The sequence below is a fragment of the Nematostella vectensis genome, chromosome 3 (genome assembly GCF_932526225.1).
Source record: "Nematostella vectensis chromosome 3, jaNemVect1.1, whole genome shotgun sequence".
In the NCBI taxonomy this organism is placed as follows: Eukaryota; Metazoa; Cnidaria; class Anthozoa; order Actiniaria; family Edwardsiidae; genus Nematostella; species Nematostella vectensis.
This window is the reverse complement of record NC_064036.1, coordinates 7,633,341-7,652,249: the sequence shown is the minus strand read 5'-3', so window position 1 is coordinate 7,652,249 and position 18,909 is coordinate 7,633,341. Positions and strand designations below refer to the sequence as shown.

The following is an 18,909-nucleotide window of genomic DNA, read 5'->3' as shown; positions in this document are numbered from 1 at the left end:
ACTTCTTTCGCTTCAGCAGCAAAATGTTTCCTGATCACATAGTTTGAACAAAGCCATTATAAATAAAATATAAATAACTTATTAACCTTTCTTGTTCAGTCTGTACTCAGAAATCTCAGCCCTTGGTCTATTTGGACAAAACTAGGCAGCAAGCCCACAGGCTGGGATTTCTTAGTACCAACCTTATGCTTGGTTAAGTAGTATATAATAAGGTATACCAGGAACATTTAACTATTTGCAATCAATATAACTCTTTGTTTATGTTTCTTTTTTCCCTTTTCTACCTGATTCAAAATGATCTTGGAAAAATTTAGTGTATACAACTGTTCTAACCAAGCACATTGCATCTTACTGAAAAGGTATAAAATCTGATGCAAATCAAAAAACACGTAAAAACAAACTTTAGTAAGCAAGTAATGTAAAATAAAAGGGCATGTAAGCAGGTAATAACAATCCATGAATCAAGTCAGACAATCTGTTGACAATATGTTATCAAAAATATCTTAGTTACTTGTTTGAATTCGCAGATGGAAATGGATGCTTTGTGTGACTTGGTATTGAGTATTGGGTAAGAGCATATCGGTCTTCTTTGAGTGTATCTTTTACTGCAGGGGTTACTTACAAACAGATCGCCTCACGTCCTCCGTGTCTTTCTCTCGAATAAACATGACCTGTACTGATCTAGCAGGACCAGTGAATGCCGCAAGCTTGCTATTACTACTGGACCATGTCACAAACAGGGAGGTGATGTTATCAAACAACCGCCCCTTGGCATCTCGGACATTCAGCAACAGTCTAAGATCTTGGTCATTCTTCACATGGATCTGGGGAAAAAATAAGCCATAAGGGTCAAGTTGCACTCGAGAATCTTTGTGTCGTAACCTGGACCAAGTGGTTCATGGGTAACCTAAATGGCTGAATTCTGGTATCTGAGGACTGTGTGAATGTTAGTTTTTATTTATGCTTATTTTCTTATTTATTTGATACACATAAAGCCCCTTTTTTATTACGATGACCCAAGAACCTGTAAGTCAGCGTGTCTTTAACGTAATGACACACATGGCCTCAGCTCTGAGCCAATGTCCTGTCTCTAAATATACAAAGGTCTTCAGTGTTGGTGTGCACTCAGCTGTTTACAGTTTATTTATTAAATTTAACCAATTTACTTTACAGTTACAATCTGTTTTGTATGGGATTTTAGGTTCAAAAGAACAACAATTTTGCTAAAACTAAGAACGTAGCAGCGCTGAAAATATTGGTTAAATTATATAAACAAATTGTGTGCACCACGTTTAAATAAGCACACCTCTTTATTGGAGCTGACACAGTTCTCTGGAGTGAGCTGTCTGCCGTCTACCACAGGGAGCCTGATATCTGGGATAATTGTCAGTGACGATGGCAGTGCACAGGCATACCTGGGGTAGAGACATCTCTATTCAATCAATACAGTATAAACAATGACTTATTTCACCTCATATCAATTTATTATGGCATATTTCAGAATAAAAACATTATGTGGACTTGGCCAATCAGATAACACTAATCACAACTTGTGCACATTAGGCTCCACCTCTTGCATTTCAGGAGAAAGAGTGAATATACTATAAGGTAGAGTCCAAGGAATTTGGCACAACTTAAGTATGGACATTTACTCAACTTTGATACCGAGCAATCATACCTAATATTTACTTGAGCCGTAGCAGGATAAAGATTCTTGGCCGTTGGTTTATTACCGACCTCAACAGTCAACACCTGAACAACGCAAAACAGAAAATAACAACAATAAAATTATAGTGATTAACAATAGATAATGAGGATAAAAGAATAAAAAAAATGCAAGTGGACTTAACAATACAGAATACAATGACAGGGCAAAAAAATGGCAAGTTTTCCCAAAATAAGGTCTGGTTAACTTCGGTAAGTTCGAATTTTTGCATAGAGGTTCCTTATGTTATGTAAACCAACACATAAAAAGTGTTTTTTTTTCTAATGGATTTATCTTCTAGATATGAGGCTTGAAGTGCAATTTTCAAATGTTCAAAGTATGAATTCTCCTTGTTTGTAGGGAGAAGTCTGGCTCTGATCAGAAATTAAGCCAACTTTGCTCACTAATATCTAAATTTCATATCTTCTAAATTTCTTTAAAAGTAAGCTTTTGGTCAGAGGAACTTCTTGTATGTGGAATCTTGAGCTTATATATTAAGAATTGGAAAATTTCATGCTATTTTGTTCCTCTGTCACAGAATACAATACATAACCTGCTCTCCCAGCTCTTGGCAAAGGACAGTGAAGAAATGGTACGACCCAGAGGTTTCGACTATAGTACAGAGAAAAAGAACAGACATAGTTAATATCAGTTTCAACTGAAAAGAGTCATTAACAAGTGTAGTGCCAGAGTGTGGTGCCTTACCAAAGTAGTCTCTTGTGTGGCCATCACCAATTTCTACAATATCTGGGTTTTCTGCTCTCACTGAAAAACAAAGACATTTAAGAGCCTTATCAGCCACACCTTCGTTAAGCTGGAAGCTGGCAGATAATAGTGTGTCCCCCCCTTGGCAGCCAAAAAGTGGGTATTTTCTTATTAAATAATCTTCAAATCAGTATGCATTTTCCATATGATACCTATGACTACGCACCCCCCCCCCCCCACCCCCACCCTGAGCCATTCCTGGGTATGCGCCTGCCTTGCAAGTGCATAGCTAAGCACACGGGTAAGAGTTCCCTTCCTCAGTGAACAAAATCCTACAAGTAAGGGTTTTCTTTTGAAATTTTGCCAGATTTTAGACCTTTTTGCGAAACATGTATGCCTGCAGAACCAGATAAAAAATTCTAAGCATGCGACGGCTTGGGAATAGAAAATGTCTTAGCATTCCATCAAAATATCGCTTGCTGTGAGATATGCTAGCTGGTAAAGAATCCCCTTTACCTTTCTCATAATATCCAGACGTGTCAAGAATCCAGGGCAATGGGCCGCCACTCAACATGATGTTCTTGACAGCTCCTACTGTCACCACAGCAACATCACTAGGGTCCAATGCCTTAAATCATCACAAAAAAGTTACGTAAAACAAGTAAACTGTGGCCACATGACAATTTTAGGAATTAAGCAAATAAGGATGCTTGAAATGCTCAGATTGGCATGAATTTCACTAGCCAATTAGCAAGACAGTGTACATCAAAACATGTCAGAAACCACCTAGTTTATCTTAGGCATTCAAACGAACCAAGTTGATTGTTTCATCTTCATTTGCATGCATTTGCTTTGGATAAGGCTCATGGATAATATAACGTTTGAACTTAGCCTTAATAAAAATTGTGATTCTTGCCATTGGCTAACTTTGACATGGCAGCTACGGCACAAAAGCATGACACTCATAATGCATAAACACTGATCACGCAGAGTATTTTGGTAGAGTGAGCATACAAGTAGTGAGGCATCAAAATGAAGGAATGTTGAGTAACAAAATCCTAGAAAATTCTGTAGGAGAGCTAAGCCCCCCCCCCCCCCCCGAATATTCACTGATAAATGGCATTGAAAAAAAACCCTGTATACTACTAGTGGAGCCCACCTTGAGAGGATTGTAGGAGCCTATGGTGATGGATGCCTTTAGCACAATACTCTTGTACTGGTATGTAACAGTAAGCGTTGTAAAACCAACTCTTAGCGCCAGGAGACGAACAGACATGCAGCTGCCAGGGGCGACCTCATAATCAGCTGAAACAAAATATAAAACATTATATATTTCGAAACACCTTCTAAATGGTCATATTCCCACTTAAGTGGTGTCATAATCAATTGGTTATGTTTGCACAGATTTAAGGGTGGGAATTGAAGGAGGGGGGTGACAAATGGAAACAGATTCTGGAAAAGCAAAATCTGCTAGTCCTACCTTCATCTTCAATAACTTGGAATATAGACGAATCAGACAGGCTGAAGGTCAAGGGCAATGCCTTACAGTCAGAAAATGTATGAAAGTCTTGGGAGTCTGAAACAAAAGATGAAAATTCTGCAATAAATAATATGACAAAATACAAAACATTTGTGCATTTATGGCATAAAGATGTGTCTAGACAAGCTGAAAAAAGTATTAAACTCAATTAGATTTTTCTTTTTGACCTCCTACCTCTTTTTGCAAGGGCTGCCACAACTAACGGCAAAGACAGTCTGCTACCAACTTCTGCTTCCACCGCTGATGGGATGAAGTTCATCTTACTTGGAGGAAGGACATAGACCTAAAGCACAGTTCATAACAACATCCAAATTAACAATGATATCTTACTCTGCTGCTAGTATGAACTACATTAAAGTAAAAGCTCTTTGGAGGACGACGCTTGTGAGCGACAAGCTCATGACCACATTTCTCTTTTGGTGGTTGCAAACAAGAGCTTACACTGAACATAGTAATTCACGCAAGTACAACTTGAAATACCAACATAAATGGGTTAAACATGGCATCCTGCTCCGCAATGCAGACTGACCTCCATAGTTCCAAAGTGGTCCATGTTCTTCGTGTCTGATGCCTTGACCTGGGTGTGGCCTATGCTGGTTGTGGTCATAATAATCCCCTTGGTGTTAACAGAAGCTATAGATGCATTGGAGGAGGTCCATATATAGGATCCACTGCCTCCCGCGGCCTGTAAAACAAGATCAAATCTGATCTGCAGTACACCATGGAATCAACTGAAAAAATATTGAAGCAACTTTGAAATTGGGAGGTATTACCAAAGATTTTGTATACAAGGTTGTGGCGTAAGTGAGTGAGCAAGTGTGTTTGAAGGAAGGTGGGTACTGGTGGAGTCTCTATGTGCACCCTAGGACCACGCCCTTGGCAATACCCTGGTGTTACCTTTAGTTGGTAGTGGTACTGGTGGACAGCCAGTACTCGTTGCTCCATCTGGGGATGCCAGGGGAAGACTAACTCTTCAGGGATGACAACCACAGGGTCAAATATCTCTACGACTTGTTGACCTGAGATGGGCACCTTGAACTGGACAACCTCATCAGCCACTTGACTCTGAAATCAGGGAGTAAAACAAAAAGGTTATCAATAAACAGGCAATTAAACAACAGGCAATTGATCAAGCAGGCAATCAATTAATGGGCAATTCAACAACAGGCAATTAAACAACAGGCAATTAAACAACAGGCAATCAATTAATGGACAATTAAACAACAGACAATTAATCAAACAGGCATTCATTTATTGGACAATTAAACAGGTAATTAATCAAACAAGCAATCAATTAACCAGCAAATAAACAACAGGCAATTAATCAAGCAGGCAATCAATCAAGCAGGCAATTCAACAACAGGCAATTAAACAACAGGCAATTAAACAACAGGCAATTAATCAAGCAGGCAATCAATTAATGGGCAATTCAACAACAGGCAATCAATTAATGGGCAATTCAACAACAGGCAATTAATCAAGCAGGCAATCAATTAATGGGCAATTCAACAACAGGCAATTAATCAAACATGCAATCAATTAATGGGCAATTAAACAACAGGCAATTAATCAACAGGCAATTAAACAACAGGCAATTAATCAAAGAGGCAATCAATCAAGCAGGCAATCAATTAATGGGCAATTCAACAACAGGCAATTAATCAAACGGCAAATTAATTAATGAGCAATTAAACAACATGCAATTAATCAAACATGAAATCAATTAATGGGCAATTAACAACAGGCAATTAATCAAACAGGCAATCAATTAATGGACAATTAAACAACAGGCAATTAATCAAACAGGCAATCAATTAATGGACAATTAAACAACAGGCAATTAATCAAACAGGCATTCATTTATTGGACAATTAAACAGGTAATTAATCAAACAAGCAATCAATTAACCGGCAAATAAACAACAGGCAATTAATCAAACAGGCAATAAATCAAACAATCACTAAAACAAAGATCATTCAGGCAGCCATTCATTCAGTTAGTTGGTCAGCCAGAAAGGCAATTACTCAGGCAGTCAATCATTAAATCTAAAAAAAAAAATAGATCTTTTTCTCGAAGCCGGTACAGACCGATTGAGGGGTCCATGTGTTAAAGAGGATTATTTATTACAATTGCTGTAATTTGATTCTCATGATATCTCAAGATAAATATTGATGGAACAGAGAATATGTTCTGCAAATGGAAATAAACTAGGCTATTAATAGATTCTTACCGGCATACTGCAGCCACCACCGATCTTAATGCTAGTGTAGGCCGCGTCGATAACAGTACTTCCACTGGACTTTGCTTTGATTATATGATAGCTGCCATTTGTTGAGGACCAGAGAACATCAAAGTTGGAACTGAATGTAGCTTTGATTTCAATATTCTTAAATAAATAAAAAAAGGTTTAATAAGATATCAAACAAAATATGGAGTATTACAAAGCAAGTTTCATTAAATTGATATTAAATGTATTTAAAATGAATAGCTTATTTGTCATGCAAGTCAGAACTGCATACTTAAAGACAAAAACAGTTTAAGAGGAGTCCAGCATATTTTTTTGTGATTTACAAATGTTCTATGTTAGCATAGAACTTAGCATACCTCAGCCATAAAAATCTTGTGGTTGTCTTTTGTATAAAGCTGAATAGAAACAGCATAAGTTTTTCCCACTTCAAGGACCCAGTTGCTATCAGAAACTATACTAAACCCTGAAACACATAAAATAAAAATAGTTGTCAGAACAGTCATGAAAAATTAGTAGAAAACAATGGAAACTTGCTTATTTTCTTATTTTAGATCTTTTAAATCCTGCCATGTTAGGTCACATAAATAAAGTAAAATTTTAGCAGTACCCTATTACCCTACAGTACCGCTCTCGAACATGTGGACATATGTTTGCGAAATTGTTCGCGAAATTCGCGAACACCGTTCGCGAAATTTGCGAACAATGTTCGCGAACAGCTGGTGTTCGCGAACACAGTGTTCGCGAACAGACCGGGACAAACCGTTTGACAAACGAGAACTCGTTCCTCGTAACCGAAGACTTACAGTACTGATACTCACTTAAAATACATACAGGAGTTCTGCAAGCGATTCAAATAAATTGTTCGTGTAAAAGTCAGCTGAGAGCTATGGTTATCGTTAAAATCAGAAACAACAAATTCAGTTATAGTCTGATATCCCTTCAGTTCAATTATTTGTAGACGATCAAGACAAGACACTTTCAAGTTTAAGAAATAAAGACGATAAAGATGGCGGATGAAAGCCAAAGCATGCGAAGGATTCGATCGTGGATTTACGAGGGCAGACACAGGCAAAAAAGTTAGTTAGTTTATTCTTAAAAGCTTGCCTCGAAGAGGGAAGGAATGTCGATCGCTTGATATGCTTCGAAGATTGTCAAATGTGACAACTGCTAGCGAATACTTTTGAACAGCGGGAAGCCATTTATTTAACAAATACTTGTATTACACACGGGATAATTAATTTGGGGAAGGAATGCCGATCGCTTGATATTCTTCGATGATTTTCGAATGTGTGAAAACTGCTAGCGAAGAATTTTGAAATTCTATTTGACATATACTTGTAATAAACACGGGAGAATGAATGCCGATCGCTTGATATCCTTCGAAGATTTTCGAATGTGTGAAAACTGCTAGCGAAGAATTTTGAAATTCTATTTGACAAATACTCGTAATAAACACGGGAGAAGGAATGCCGATCGCTTGATATCCTTCGAAGATTTTCGAATGTGTGAAAAGTGCTAGCGAAGAATTTTGAACATCGGAAAGCCATCTCTTTAGTTTGAGGAGGGAATGCCGATCGCTTGATATTATTCGAAGATTTTCGATTGTGTGAAAACTGCTAGCCAATCCTTTTGAACACTGAGAAGCCATTTATTTGACAAAAACTTGTATTAGACACGGGAGAATTTGTTTGGGGAAGTAATGCCGATCGCTTGATATTCTTCGATGATTTTCGAATGTGCGAAAACTGCTAGCAAAGAATTTTGAACCGCGGGAATCCATTTATTTGACAAAGCAAAGACTTGTACTAAACACGGGAGAAGGAATGCCGATCGCTTGATATCCTTCGAAGATTTTTGAATGTGTGAAAACTGCTAGCGAAGAATTTGGAATTTCTATTTGACAAATACTTGTAATAAACACGGGAGAAGGAATGCCGATCGCTTGATATCCTTCGAAGATTTTCGAATGTGTGAAAACTGCTAGCGAAGAATTTGGAATTTCTATTTGACAAATACTTGTAATAAACACGGGAGAAGGAATGCCGATCGCTTGATATCCTTCGAAGATTTTCGGATGTGTGAAAACTGCTAGCGAAGAATTTTGAACATCGGAAAGCCATCTCTTTAACAAAGACTTGTATTAGACACGGGAGAATTTGTTTGGGGAAGTAATGCCGATCGCTTGATATTCTTTGATGATTTTCGAATGTGCGAAAACTGCTAGCGAAGAATTTTGAACCGCGGGAATCCATTTATTTGACAAAGCAAAGACTTGTACTAAACACGGGAGAATAAGTTTGAGGTGGGAATGCCGATCGCTTGATATTCTACAAAACCCGAAAAGAAAACATTTATAGTAGAGCATGTTGTCGCCTATGCCTAAGCCATTATGCCTAAGCCATTATGTAATCTAATCCTGCCTGCCACTCAAGTTCACTCACATAATACCAGATATGCTTCCAAAGGCAATCTCTTTAGGCCAGCTTCCAAAACCAATTATGGATTAACTAAATTTACAGCCATGTCTTCTAGATTTTGGGAAAAAATACCAAATTGCATTAAGTCCTTACCTTACAATTCCTTCATAGAACAACTGAAATTGCATTTATTAAATAATCAGAATTAATATTGATCCACCCTGGCCAGATTTACTTTTCCTCACTCTAAAATATTATATTTTGTTTATGTATATATTATATATTGTAAAAAAAAAAAAAAAAAAAAAATAATAATAATAATAATATTATAATAATATTATAATAATATCCTGTAAGACCCTCGAAATCTGACTGTGGCAGTGACCATCTCGAAAGCTTATGCTTCTATGGTCACTGCGCACCTTAAATTTTTTTTTCTTCTTAAGTACCGTAAATAGTTAACTTCCCCTTTTTTCTACCTGTATCCAAATATTCTTTATCTTATTCAAAATAGTGCAAAATAAAAAAAAAAATGAATGAAAAAAAAAAAAAAAAAAAAAATGTCGCTGACTCATGTATTCGAACACAAACGACTACTACTCACAGTTTTCACACATTCGAAAATCTTCGAAGAATATCAAGCGATCGGCATTCCTTCCTCAAACTAATTCTCCCGTGTCTAATACAAGTTTTTGTCAAATAAATGGCTTCCCAGTGTTCAAAAGGATTGGCTAGCAGTTTTCACACAATCGAAAATCTTCGAATAATATCAAGCGATCGACATTTCCTCCTCAAACTAATTCTCCCGTGTTTAGTACAAGTCTTTGCTTTGTCAAATAATGGCTTCCCGCTGTTCAAAAGTCTTCGCTAGCAGTTTTCACACATTCGAAAATCTTCGAAGAATATCAAGCGATCGGCATTCCTTTCTCAAACTAATTCTCATGTGTTTATTACATGTCTTTGTCAAATAAATGGCTTCCCGCTGTTATTAAGTCTTCGCTAGCAGTTTTCACACATTTCGAAAATCTTCGAATAATATCAAGCGATCGATCGGCGTTCCTTCCTCAAACTAATTATCCTGTGTTTATTGCATGTCTTTGTCAAATAATGGCTTCCCGCTGTTATTAAGTCTACACTAGCAGTTTTCACACATTTCGAAAATCTTCGAAGAAAATCAAGCGATCGGCATTCCCTCCTCAAACTTATTCTCCCGTGTTTAGTACAAGTCTTTGCTTTGTCAAATAAATGGCTTCCCGCTTTTCAAAGTATTCGCTAGCAGTTAACACACATTCGACAATCTTCGAAGAATATCAAGGGATCGGCATTCCCTCCTCAAACTAATTCTCATGTGTTTATTACATGTCTTTGTCAAATAAATGGCTTCCCGCTGTTATTAAGTCTTCGCTAGCAGTTTTCACACATTTCGAAAATCTTCGAATAATATCAAGCGATCGATCGGCGTTCCTTCCTCAAACTTATTATCCTGTGTTTATTACATGTCTTTGTCAAATAATGGCTTCCCGCTGTTATTAAGCCTACGCTAGCAGTTTTCTGACACATTTCGAAAATCTTCGGAGAAAATCAAGCGATCGGCATTCCCTCCTCAAACTAATTCTCCCGTGTTTAGTACAAGTCTTTGCTTTGTCAAATAAATGGCTTCCCGCTTTTCTAAGTATTCGCTAGCAGTTAAAACACATTCGACAATCTTCGAAGAATATCAAGCGATCGGCATTCCCTCCTCAAACTAATTCTCCCGTGTTTAGTACAAGTCTTTGCTTTGTCAAATAAATGGCTTCCCGCTGTTTAAAAGTATTCGCTAGCAGTTAACACACATTCGAAAATCTTCAAGGAATATCAAGCGATCGGCATTCATTCCCCAAACTTATATTTTGTCTAATACAAGTCTTTGTCAAATAAATGGCTTCTCGCTGTTCCAGCTGTTATTTTGCCCTGGATCACACGTTACCGTCCGTCAAACCGTTTATTTTGCATCTGTTCGCGAACAGCGTGTTCGCGAACAGTCTATATGTTCGCGAATTTCGCGAACGTTGTTCGCGAAAGTTTCGCGAACAGTGTCCCTATGTTCGTGAGCGGTACTGTATATCAGTCTGTGTCAAACAATAGACAAAGAGTAGATAGAGTAGGTTAAAGTGGCAGTCACCAGTTTACAGTACTTCCAGAGGGCCGATGAAAACCTCAACCAACAAAAGAATCAATTAGAATATGTGCTATTTAACAGGCATTTTACTCTAAATTATCAATCACATCCTCAAAGAAACTTCCAATAGACACACTGCTTTTGCAATTTTGAATTTTTTTAGTCGTTTTTTGTTAAAAATCATCTAAGAGTGTTACATAATCGACCCGAAGTGAACTGGTGACAATGTACTTCAATCCAAAAAGGCTAATAGAATTTTTCCTTTGAATAGAAAATGTCTGTTGTCAAGTGACTCCCTAGAGAGATGTTGGCTAAAGCTCTATGATAACAGCATCAAAATCAGCCAACACTGCTGGCAAAGTCCCACTAGATTGACCACAAGACAAAGTAAATGTCTTGCAAACTACTAAGCAGCACCTCCCAACATTTTGTACAAATAGTGCCTGCTTCAACACCGGCATTTCTTTGCACAGGGCTTTAGATCATACAGGACTGGGGATCCCCTCACCAAGATAGGCAGGCCCGACTACATGGAGTGTCGCCGTGGGCTGGTGGCTTGCTTCAACGTGTACCATATCTTAACGTGCAGTAAAGGGCAATACAAGCAGGTGTACAAGTGACAGCAGAAATAATTTGTCATCATTACCATGGCTTGTAATTTATGTTGACTCCCTTAAGCTCAAGCAACAATAAGAAATGGTAAAAACATCAGAGTCCTTTTTTAAAAGGTAGTTAAGGGGTGTCTTTACTAAATGCTAGCTTACCCAACAGTCCCTGCGTAACTGAGGTCCCGGGTAGACAGGGGTAATCATCCTATAAGGGTATAAAACTACAAGTGGCTAGGCAATGACTCTTTCCCAAATCAACTGGACTTGAAGACACTCTTGAAAGTCATAAAAAAGAGGCACTCAAAGGCAGGGAAACTGCATTTGTTTTAATGCTACAACTTAGGGGTGAAGATTTTACAGATGATTATCCCTGTTTTAAGTGAATCCCACTTCTCTTCCCCCAGCCAGGGGTAAGCACAAACATCAAACTATTAAAGCACACCGAGATCAAAGCATGATTAAAGGTAGTGTTTTTTTTTTGTAAAAGGATACTTTTGTCCACAAGCACTATCTTGGTCACTCCCTCTTTGATGCCAGTAACACTCGACTTCTGAACATCGAGGTATCCAGCTTCATTGTCCATCAGTTTAAACTGGAATTGAGGTGATGGCATTTGCAGTACTGGAAAGCAACATAAAAAGACATCAATTAAAAATAGACATCATAAAAATAATCATAAAAATAGTTTCTTGTAAAATCTGCATAGATCAAATCACACTTTTAGTTCAGTCAAAGGTGGGAGATTTGATTTTAGACCCTAAGCTATAGCAGTTAAGACAAACAAATTATCAGTTATGGGGTCATTGGAGGGGACTCTGATAAAAAAAACAGACAGGGGTGATCGTCAGCTAAATCAATCCTAACCCCAATTCTAACACTGGGTGTGGTCAATATAAATTCTTACCCCTAAGAAATAGCAAATTGGGTGTGGTCAAAGTCATTTTTAACCTTAAACACGAACGCGCGCTATAAAAGGGGTCACTCTGCCCCCTTTTTTGCATACTAATCAGTATCTAACATGGCGGCTTGTAGCGTTATCAAAGGGGAGAAAGACAGCTTGAATAAAAATTGATGGTGTGGTTTTCAAAAACCTGTGAAATACTATTTAGTACAAATAAACTGAAATGTCTTTGCTCTATTTTGTTCTGGCTTGACTATTACACTTTAATAATTACATTTTGTTGCACGGATTTTGAAAACCACTATACAGCTTCAAATTAAAATGCCCCACTCTGAATCATCGCCCACACCTCACCCAAACAATTTTTTAGTGTTCTATGTCCTGTGTAGGATTTAAGGTGGGGCATTCAGCTGATAAGCAATACTACATTTGTTGACTTGTTATGTTTTATACAGTAGCTTTGCATAAACAAGACTTTATAGCAGGGTGTGTGTACCATCTTTATTATTAGACATATAAATTTTCTGCTTTTTGCATGATATCTATGTCAGGGCACACCCCGTTGACAATTCATGGCTATGTGCTCCTGAAATCTAAATCTGAAATAGACAGCAAGCCAGGTTAGGAACTACTATCAAATAATAGCCCCTCTACATATGCCTAGGTTCCTAAAATGTGTAGAGTGGTTTTCAAAAACCAGTGAAATACTATTTAGTTTATTTAGTACTAATACACTGTAATGTCTTTGTTCTCTTTTGTTCTTGCTTGACTATTACACATTAACAATTACATTTTGTTGCACTGGAGTTTAAAAACCCCTCTATCTTTATCTTTACAAAATACTTTTCATCATAATGCATTACAATACATCTCGGTTTATGTATAATGTTTAATATACTAAAGTGATGTGTTATTTCTGTAGTTTATGACACATCTTACCATTTCTTACTATGTTGTGTAAATATTCAATAACAAAGGCAACCTAAATTTTACTAACTATGCAGTTTATTTTTCCATCATTGTGAAAACATTTACAAAAGACGAAACAATAAACAAACTATACAAGGGTTTTCTAATTCCTATATTTTGAGAAAAGGGAACAAAGCCCCATACCCCCTAATTCTCCTGCTTGGAACTGGCAGTTCCATCTAATATTAGGAAAATGCAGATAATAAAGTGAAGATGATTTGATGCATCCTTGAAAATACAACATTACATCCCCATTGCTCTCATAATCTGGAGTAGCCTCCACTTCACATTTTATTTCCCCCTTGAGAATTTGAGACTGCCTCCACTACAATACCAATTGTCTTGTAATGCACTGTCATCAGTGTTGGTTTATATATGACACAATGTGAGGATGACTATAGGCATGCTGCCTTATCAACTCAAAAAACAAGTAGTTTTCGTGTTTTCATGCTTCTATTTACACTGAATTACATTGTATATTTAGGGGAAATCTTCAGGTACAGTGCTTACATACTCACATTCATAATATTGTAAACTGCATAGATCAGTCTGTGCATGTAAAGCACACTTGATCATGCCTGGTCTAGGTATTTACAATAAACATTTTGTTAACATTTTATGTTAACATTTGTAATGGTAGTGGAGAGCTAGTAGTAATAGAAGTGGTTTGAGGAGATGCAGAATTGGAACTTGGGCTCCAAACTTTGTGCAATTGGATAGGTCTGTGATTGAAATGTAAATAGGTCAATGGTAAAGTGACAAAAAAGGAAGAAAAGCAATTATTATATTCGCTTTATTTACAACACATCATCTAAGTGCATCAATCAATGTTTTTACAGGCATTGGCTTATTCTATTTTTAGAAAATTTTATGCATCACGTAACAAAACTTGAATGCCATTTTTTTCACTGAGAAGCGGAATGGTTATTATGAATACCATACGAGAAAATCAATCCAGCTTGGGTAAAGATTGAGTAAAGCACTTCATAAGCGGATAAGTCTTTGACAAATGTACAACTTTCGTGCCAAAAAGCAAAAAAAGCTCCTCCTTGGACGAGAAGCGAAATACGAGCAACACAAATGAAGTTGTGCGCTCGTTTGTTTACATTCACAAGGTTGGTTATCTAAAGCCCGTAAGAGATTGAAATAAAAAAGAGAGAAGGAACTACTGGTTTCTCTTTTTTCGACAATTTTGAGGATTTATTGATAAGAGAAAGCCACAAACATGCCTAAGTCCGAACGGGGAAACTTTAGCACTCGCGTAAAAGGGGGAAAATTCTTTCTACTTACGATTGAGATATGTATTTTCTGCTGTAAAACATTGTACTTTTTATGCTACAGATACCGTTGCATTTAAACACGTTTCTGATAACAAAAGGACCAAATTTTTACTTACTTGCACTGTAGCTCGACTCATTTTCTGGTTTCTCGGGAGCTTTGAAGTCTCGACTCAACTGATTTGATTGACAGACTTTTCTGAGCTTTGCTAGGGAGCCCCCTTTTATAGTGCGCGTGCGTGTTTAAGAAATAGCAGAATCAGAAAAATCCTTCAACACCCCCCTAAGGGATAGCAGTTGGTCTTCATTTCATACCCTAAAAGATAGGACGAGCACCCCAGCCTACTTTTGCGGAAAGTACACACAGGGATCATTGCCTGCTGAGGATAAAAACTTTACTCATCTCTCTTCTCCCACCCATATGACAAACTCACCTGTCGCTTGTCCCTGACGCAGCCTGACAACAGTGTACTTGACACATGTGTTTATCATAATATACATGTCATAGGCGGGTCTCAGAAGAACTTTGTCTAATACGACCAGCTTCACTGTTGATGGCTTCACATCCTAGATCACAACAAATAAAAGTAATAATACACATTTGTATAGATTAAACCTGTAAAAACTATAAAAAAAAACATGAGGGGGCTTAATAGAGACGAGGCAAACTTCGAAATCTATTTTCCTGTTTTTTTTTTTGGTCACAGTATTTTGGCATATTCCAAAGTCTCAGATGTAAACAGTTTATATTACGCTTGTACACCAATGATATTTGGAGTCTTTTTTACATTAGCAACATAGAAAAATCAAATTTCCTCTTGGGAAAGTGTTACATCAGATTTCTAATGGTTCTGAGGGTGGGGGAGGGGTCTCTTCAAAGAAAGAGGGGGCTGGTACAGAAGTTTCACCAAGTTTCAGAGTAGGCAGTGGGGATTGATAAGTGAGGGGTGGAAGTTATTTTATTTTATTAATTCAAATTAAACATAAATCAACTTTTTTTAAAAAGTAGCCGGTGCTCTGTGGAAAATAGCTGGCAGTTCCAACGAACCTTTCAGCCGTAAGAGGAAGGCCTTAGGGGGTTTAATAGAGATTTATGGTAGATTCATTTATACAGCATTGAGATTATTAAGCCTTCCAGACTGGCTAAGGGCCAACTTACCTCAAAAATGCTTTCTCTCAATTTAGCCCTGACCTTGGCAGTGCCAGTGTTTATGGGTTCAATAATAACCTCACTCCCGCGCAAGCTCTAGTTATTTGGCCAAAAAAGCAAAGAACATTAGCTTATACTTTCAGGCTATTCAAGACAATTAGATACAGCATTTTTATTGTATTACCCTGGCTTCTAGACCATATATCTCAGGTGTTGTCTCATATGTTGAATCTTCAAATGACATAATTCTGCAAAAAAATGTTTCATTGAACGTTTAAAATGGGGTTCAGAGTCCAAAACAAACAGCTACCGGCGATAGCTGGCTGTTTTCTGGTCTTTGCTGGCTTATTTTTTCTGTACCCTCTTCTCATATTTTTAGTATGCAGGCTTTTTTTCCCCACCAAAATCCACAAAGCCGGCAAAATCTAGCAGATTAAAAAAAAACATATTTTGAACACTGGAGTTGAACAATGCATCATGGGGTTCTTCATGTGCTCACCGAGACATTCAGAAGCAACCAAATTTACTTTTGTTCTTTTGTCCAACTATTTGCAAGGCTATAAATCCACAGATCTTAATGTTAAAGGTAAAAGCCACAAATCTAGCTAACTTTTTAGTTTTGGGCGGGGGGTGTGTGGGATGGGGGGGGGGGATGTGTGGGATGGGTGGGGGTGTGCCTTCAACTGTTAGTTTACCCTTTACCTGATAATAGAGTTAGCACTAACAGAACTCGGGCCATCCACAGTAATCAGATCCCAAGTGAAGGCCAAAGCCCCAAGAGTAGAAAACATGTTATCTATGGGAATAAAACTCAAAATATTTAAACAAATGTGAAAGGGAATTTGTAAGAATTCAGCAATCTAATCTCAAAATTACAAAATAGTGACATTACCTTCAGCGTCAAAAGCCTGTACCTCCAGAACAGTGGGGGCCTCCCCAAGGAACAGCTCACGACTTGTGGAAGTGATGTCAATTCTCTCTATTTTGGCCACAAATACATCACACTCAAGTAACAGACCAGTCACTAAGACAAAGAAAACAAGTTCATTCAAGTCACTCTAAAAATTTCTATGCAGAGTTGAATATTTGCATTTCTTTGCTGTACAAAACAAAGGTTTACATCATCAAGTTTTGGTTGAATATACAAAAGGAAATCAGTTACCCCCCCCCCCTTTTGTTTTTAAATTGTGATGGTGGTAAGTTCCAGTGGCTTGGTGATTGTGTGAAGAGACTATAGTCAGGGCTACTAGTATGATGCGGGGATTTTCAGGATTTTCTTTTTGCAAATTATGTGCTAGACATTGGGAATTATGTGGATTGTGCAATGCTTTCAAAAACAATTTCTACAGTAGGAGGAAAGGGAAAATTTAAACCTTGGAAAAAGTCCCTAAAAGATTAAAGCTCACTCTTTATATACGTCACAATAAGAAATTCGACTTTTTTTTTAAACATATTTCATTTTTATGCTAAAAATTGATTGGTTTTCTGTTACCTATAATATAGCTTGTTATATAATTACTATAAACAGCAAGCCAGGAATGGCCAAAAGCATGGAACACCTAGTTGTTATTACTAGTCAGCAAACCCCAAACGGCTAAATGAGTGGAACAACTAGTTGTTTTCAAACCATGAAGTGAAAACTTTTGTTCTACTAGGATCTTCTGAGGTTATTGGGGGATTTTTTTTGCCACTGAAATAAGGTACGAAATTCCTAGGAAATGAAAACATTATACTTAAGTTATATATTTTTCTATGTTTCTCCAAATTATGCAGGATTTTAAAATTATGCAGGGTTGTCTCAAAAGGTTAAATTATGCGGCTCGCATCAGTGCATAACTCCAGTACCCCTGTATAGTTATAGTGGTATCTTGTTTGAGGGACCATGATGCGACCATAAAAAAGCGAGGTCCTGCCGGAAACAAGTGTTCATGAGAGCTAGAGCAGCTAGAACTCCTCCAACAAGAGCAATCAGCCTAACTGCTATTCTTTAGCTTCACGGGGGTGACTAGAGAAAACAATACAGAGCTTGTAGATACCTTCTTCCTCAGCAATGACTTCTGCCATTTGTTTTTCTGATTGTCTCCTCTGTACTGTCACAATGGCCGACCTTGAGCACTGCTTCCCATATGGCTTGGCTGCAAGAGTAACATAAAAAAATAAAGTCAACAGTTTTACCTCTGGATACCAATACATTACATGGATACCATACATACATCTCAAAATCACATCAGGCTGAAGAGTGTATTAATATTTTTCACCACTAAACATGCACATCAAACTGAAAGCGTGCAAGTTGATAAAGCGGTACTCTCCGTTCTGTTTTTCTTTTCATTCTTCATATGAAAAAAAACTGCAAGGATTTTATTTCAGGTGAAAACACAGGATGACTTGAGGAAACTTAAATTGGGCCATGTTACTTTGTATATATTCTGAGGTAAACACTAATCAATTATGTCAGCTTGCCATTAAAAGTTTCAGAAATCAGTTAAATTTTGATGAAAAAGTCTATAAGGTTCAACCAACCAAATTTTACCTGAAACTGACAATTGACAGCAGAGAAAATAAATGCATGGTATAAAATTTGTTGTCACATAATTACTTAGCTATTCTCACCATTCTCGTCATCAAAATCCAGATAAAGTGGTTCAACTGTCACTACATCGGGTCTGTTAGAAGACCTGTCAAAATAAACAAGCCATTCGTTAGGCATGAAACCATTTCATTTTATGGCGGGAAGAAGAACTTCTTTTACTTACCAAGAGTAACAGCCGTCATCGGCTTTCAGCGTAAAATTCACGGGATCTGAGCCTATTGCTGCATATGGTAATAATAACTGTGGCATGTTGAGTGTGTTGTGCATTCGTTCTGCCCATATGTCTTGCAAAAACAGGATGAAAAATAGCACAATTCCAACACGAGGAACGAGCGCCATTTTGGCAAAAGCACGTTGCCCTGGAGGTCAGCGGTCATCATTAGCACCACAGGCTTCCCGAACTGCACACCCTGCTGTCGTTATGACATGCATGTGGTGAACGGTAAGTGCTGATTCTGTCCTACTACAGTGTGTGTTTCTGTGTAAAGTATATTTTGGTCGAGGGAACATATGGGTGAAAATGTAACACGGGAAGGTGTGGGGTGGTGGGGGGGGGGGGGGGTTATTAAAAGCATTTATGTGGGGGAGGGGGGCTATAAGCCCTCATCCTCTCATCTGCGCGGCCCACAAATCATGAA

At 37.7% G+C, this 18,909-nt stretch overlaps 1 protein-coding gene across 1 annotated transcript in view; it reads right to left on the bottom strand.

Moving 5' to 3' along the window:
* LOC5511289 (nuclear pore membrane glycoprotein 210) overlaps window positions 1-18,718 on the bottom strand; it is a 29,780-nt gene extending 11,062 nt beyond the window's left edge. The window contains exons 1-23 of the mRNA XM_032380486.2: window positions 18,435-18,718; window positions 18,292-18,356; window positions 17,715-17,813; window positions 16,571-16,702; window positions 16,381-16,474; window positions 15,863-15,926; window positions 15,688-15,774; window positions 14,963-15,095; window positions 11,874-12,002; window positions 11,282-11,350; window positions 6,555-6,661; window positions 6,181-6,336; window positions 4,848-5,015; window positions 4,480-4,635; window positions 4,125-4,233; window positions 3,891-3,986; window positions 3,570-3,715; window positions 2,927-3,038; window positions 2,411-2,470; window positions 2,259-2,317; window positions 1,679-1,752; window positions 1,307-1,415; window positions 623-824 (exon numbers count right to left, since the gene is read on the bottom strand). Coding sequence (XP_032236377.2) covers window positions 623-824; window positions 1,307-1,415; window positions 1,679-1,752; window positions 2,259-2,317; window positions 2,411-2,470; window positions 2,927-3,038; window positions 3,570-3,715; window positions 3,891-3,986; window positions 4,125-4,233; window positions 4,480-4,635; window positions 4,848-5,015; window positions 6,181-6,336; window positions 6,555-6,661; window positions 11,282-11,350; window positions 11,874-12,002; window positions 14,963-15,095; window positions 15,688-15,774; window positions 15,863-15,926; window positions 16,381-16,474; window positions 16,571-16,702; window positions 17,715-17,813; window positions 18,292-18,356; window positions 18,435-18,610 — 2,602 coding nt within the window. The 5' untranslated portion in view covers window positions 18,611-18,718. The remainder of the gene's footprint in view (window positions 1-622; window positions 825-1,306; window positions 1,416-1,678; window positions 1,753-2,258; window positions 2,318-2,410; window positions 2,471-2,926; window positions 3,039-3,569; window positions 3,716-3,890; window positions 3,987-4,124; window positions 4,234-4,479; window positions 4,636-4,847; window positions 5,016-6,180; window positions 6,337-6,554; window positions 6,662-11,281; window positions 11,351-11,873; window positions 12,003-14,962; window positions 15,096-15,687; window positions 15,775-15,862; window positions 15,927-16,380; window positions 16,475-16,570; window positions 16,703-17,714; window positions 17,814-18,291; window positions 18,357-18,434) is intronic.
* Window positions 18,719-18,909: the final 191 nt, after the last annotated feature.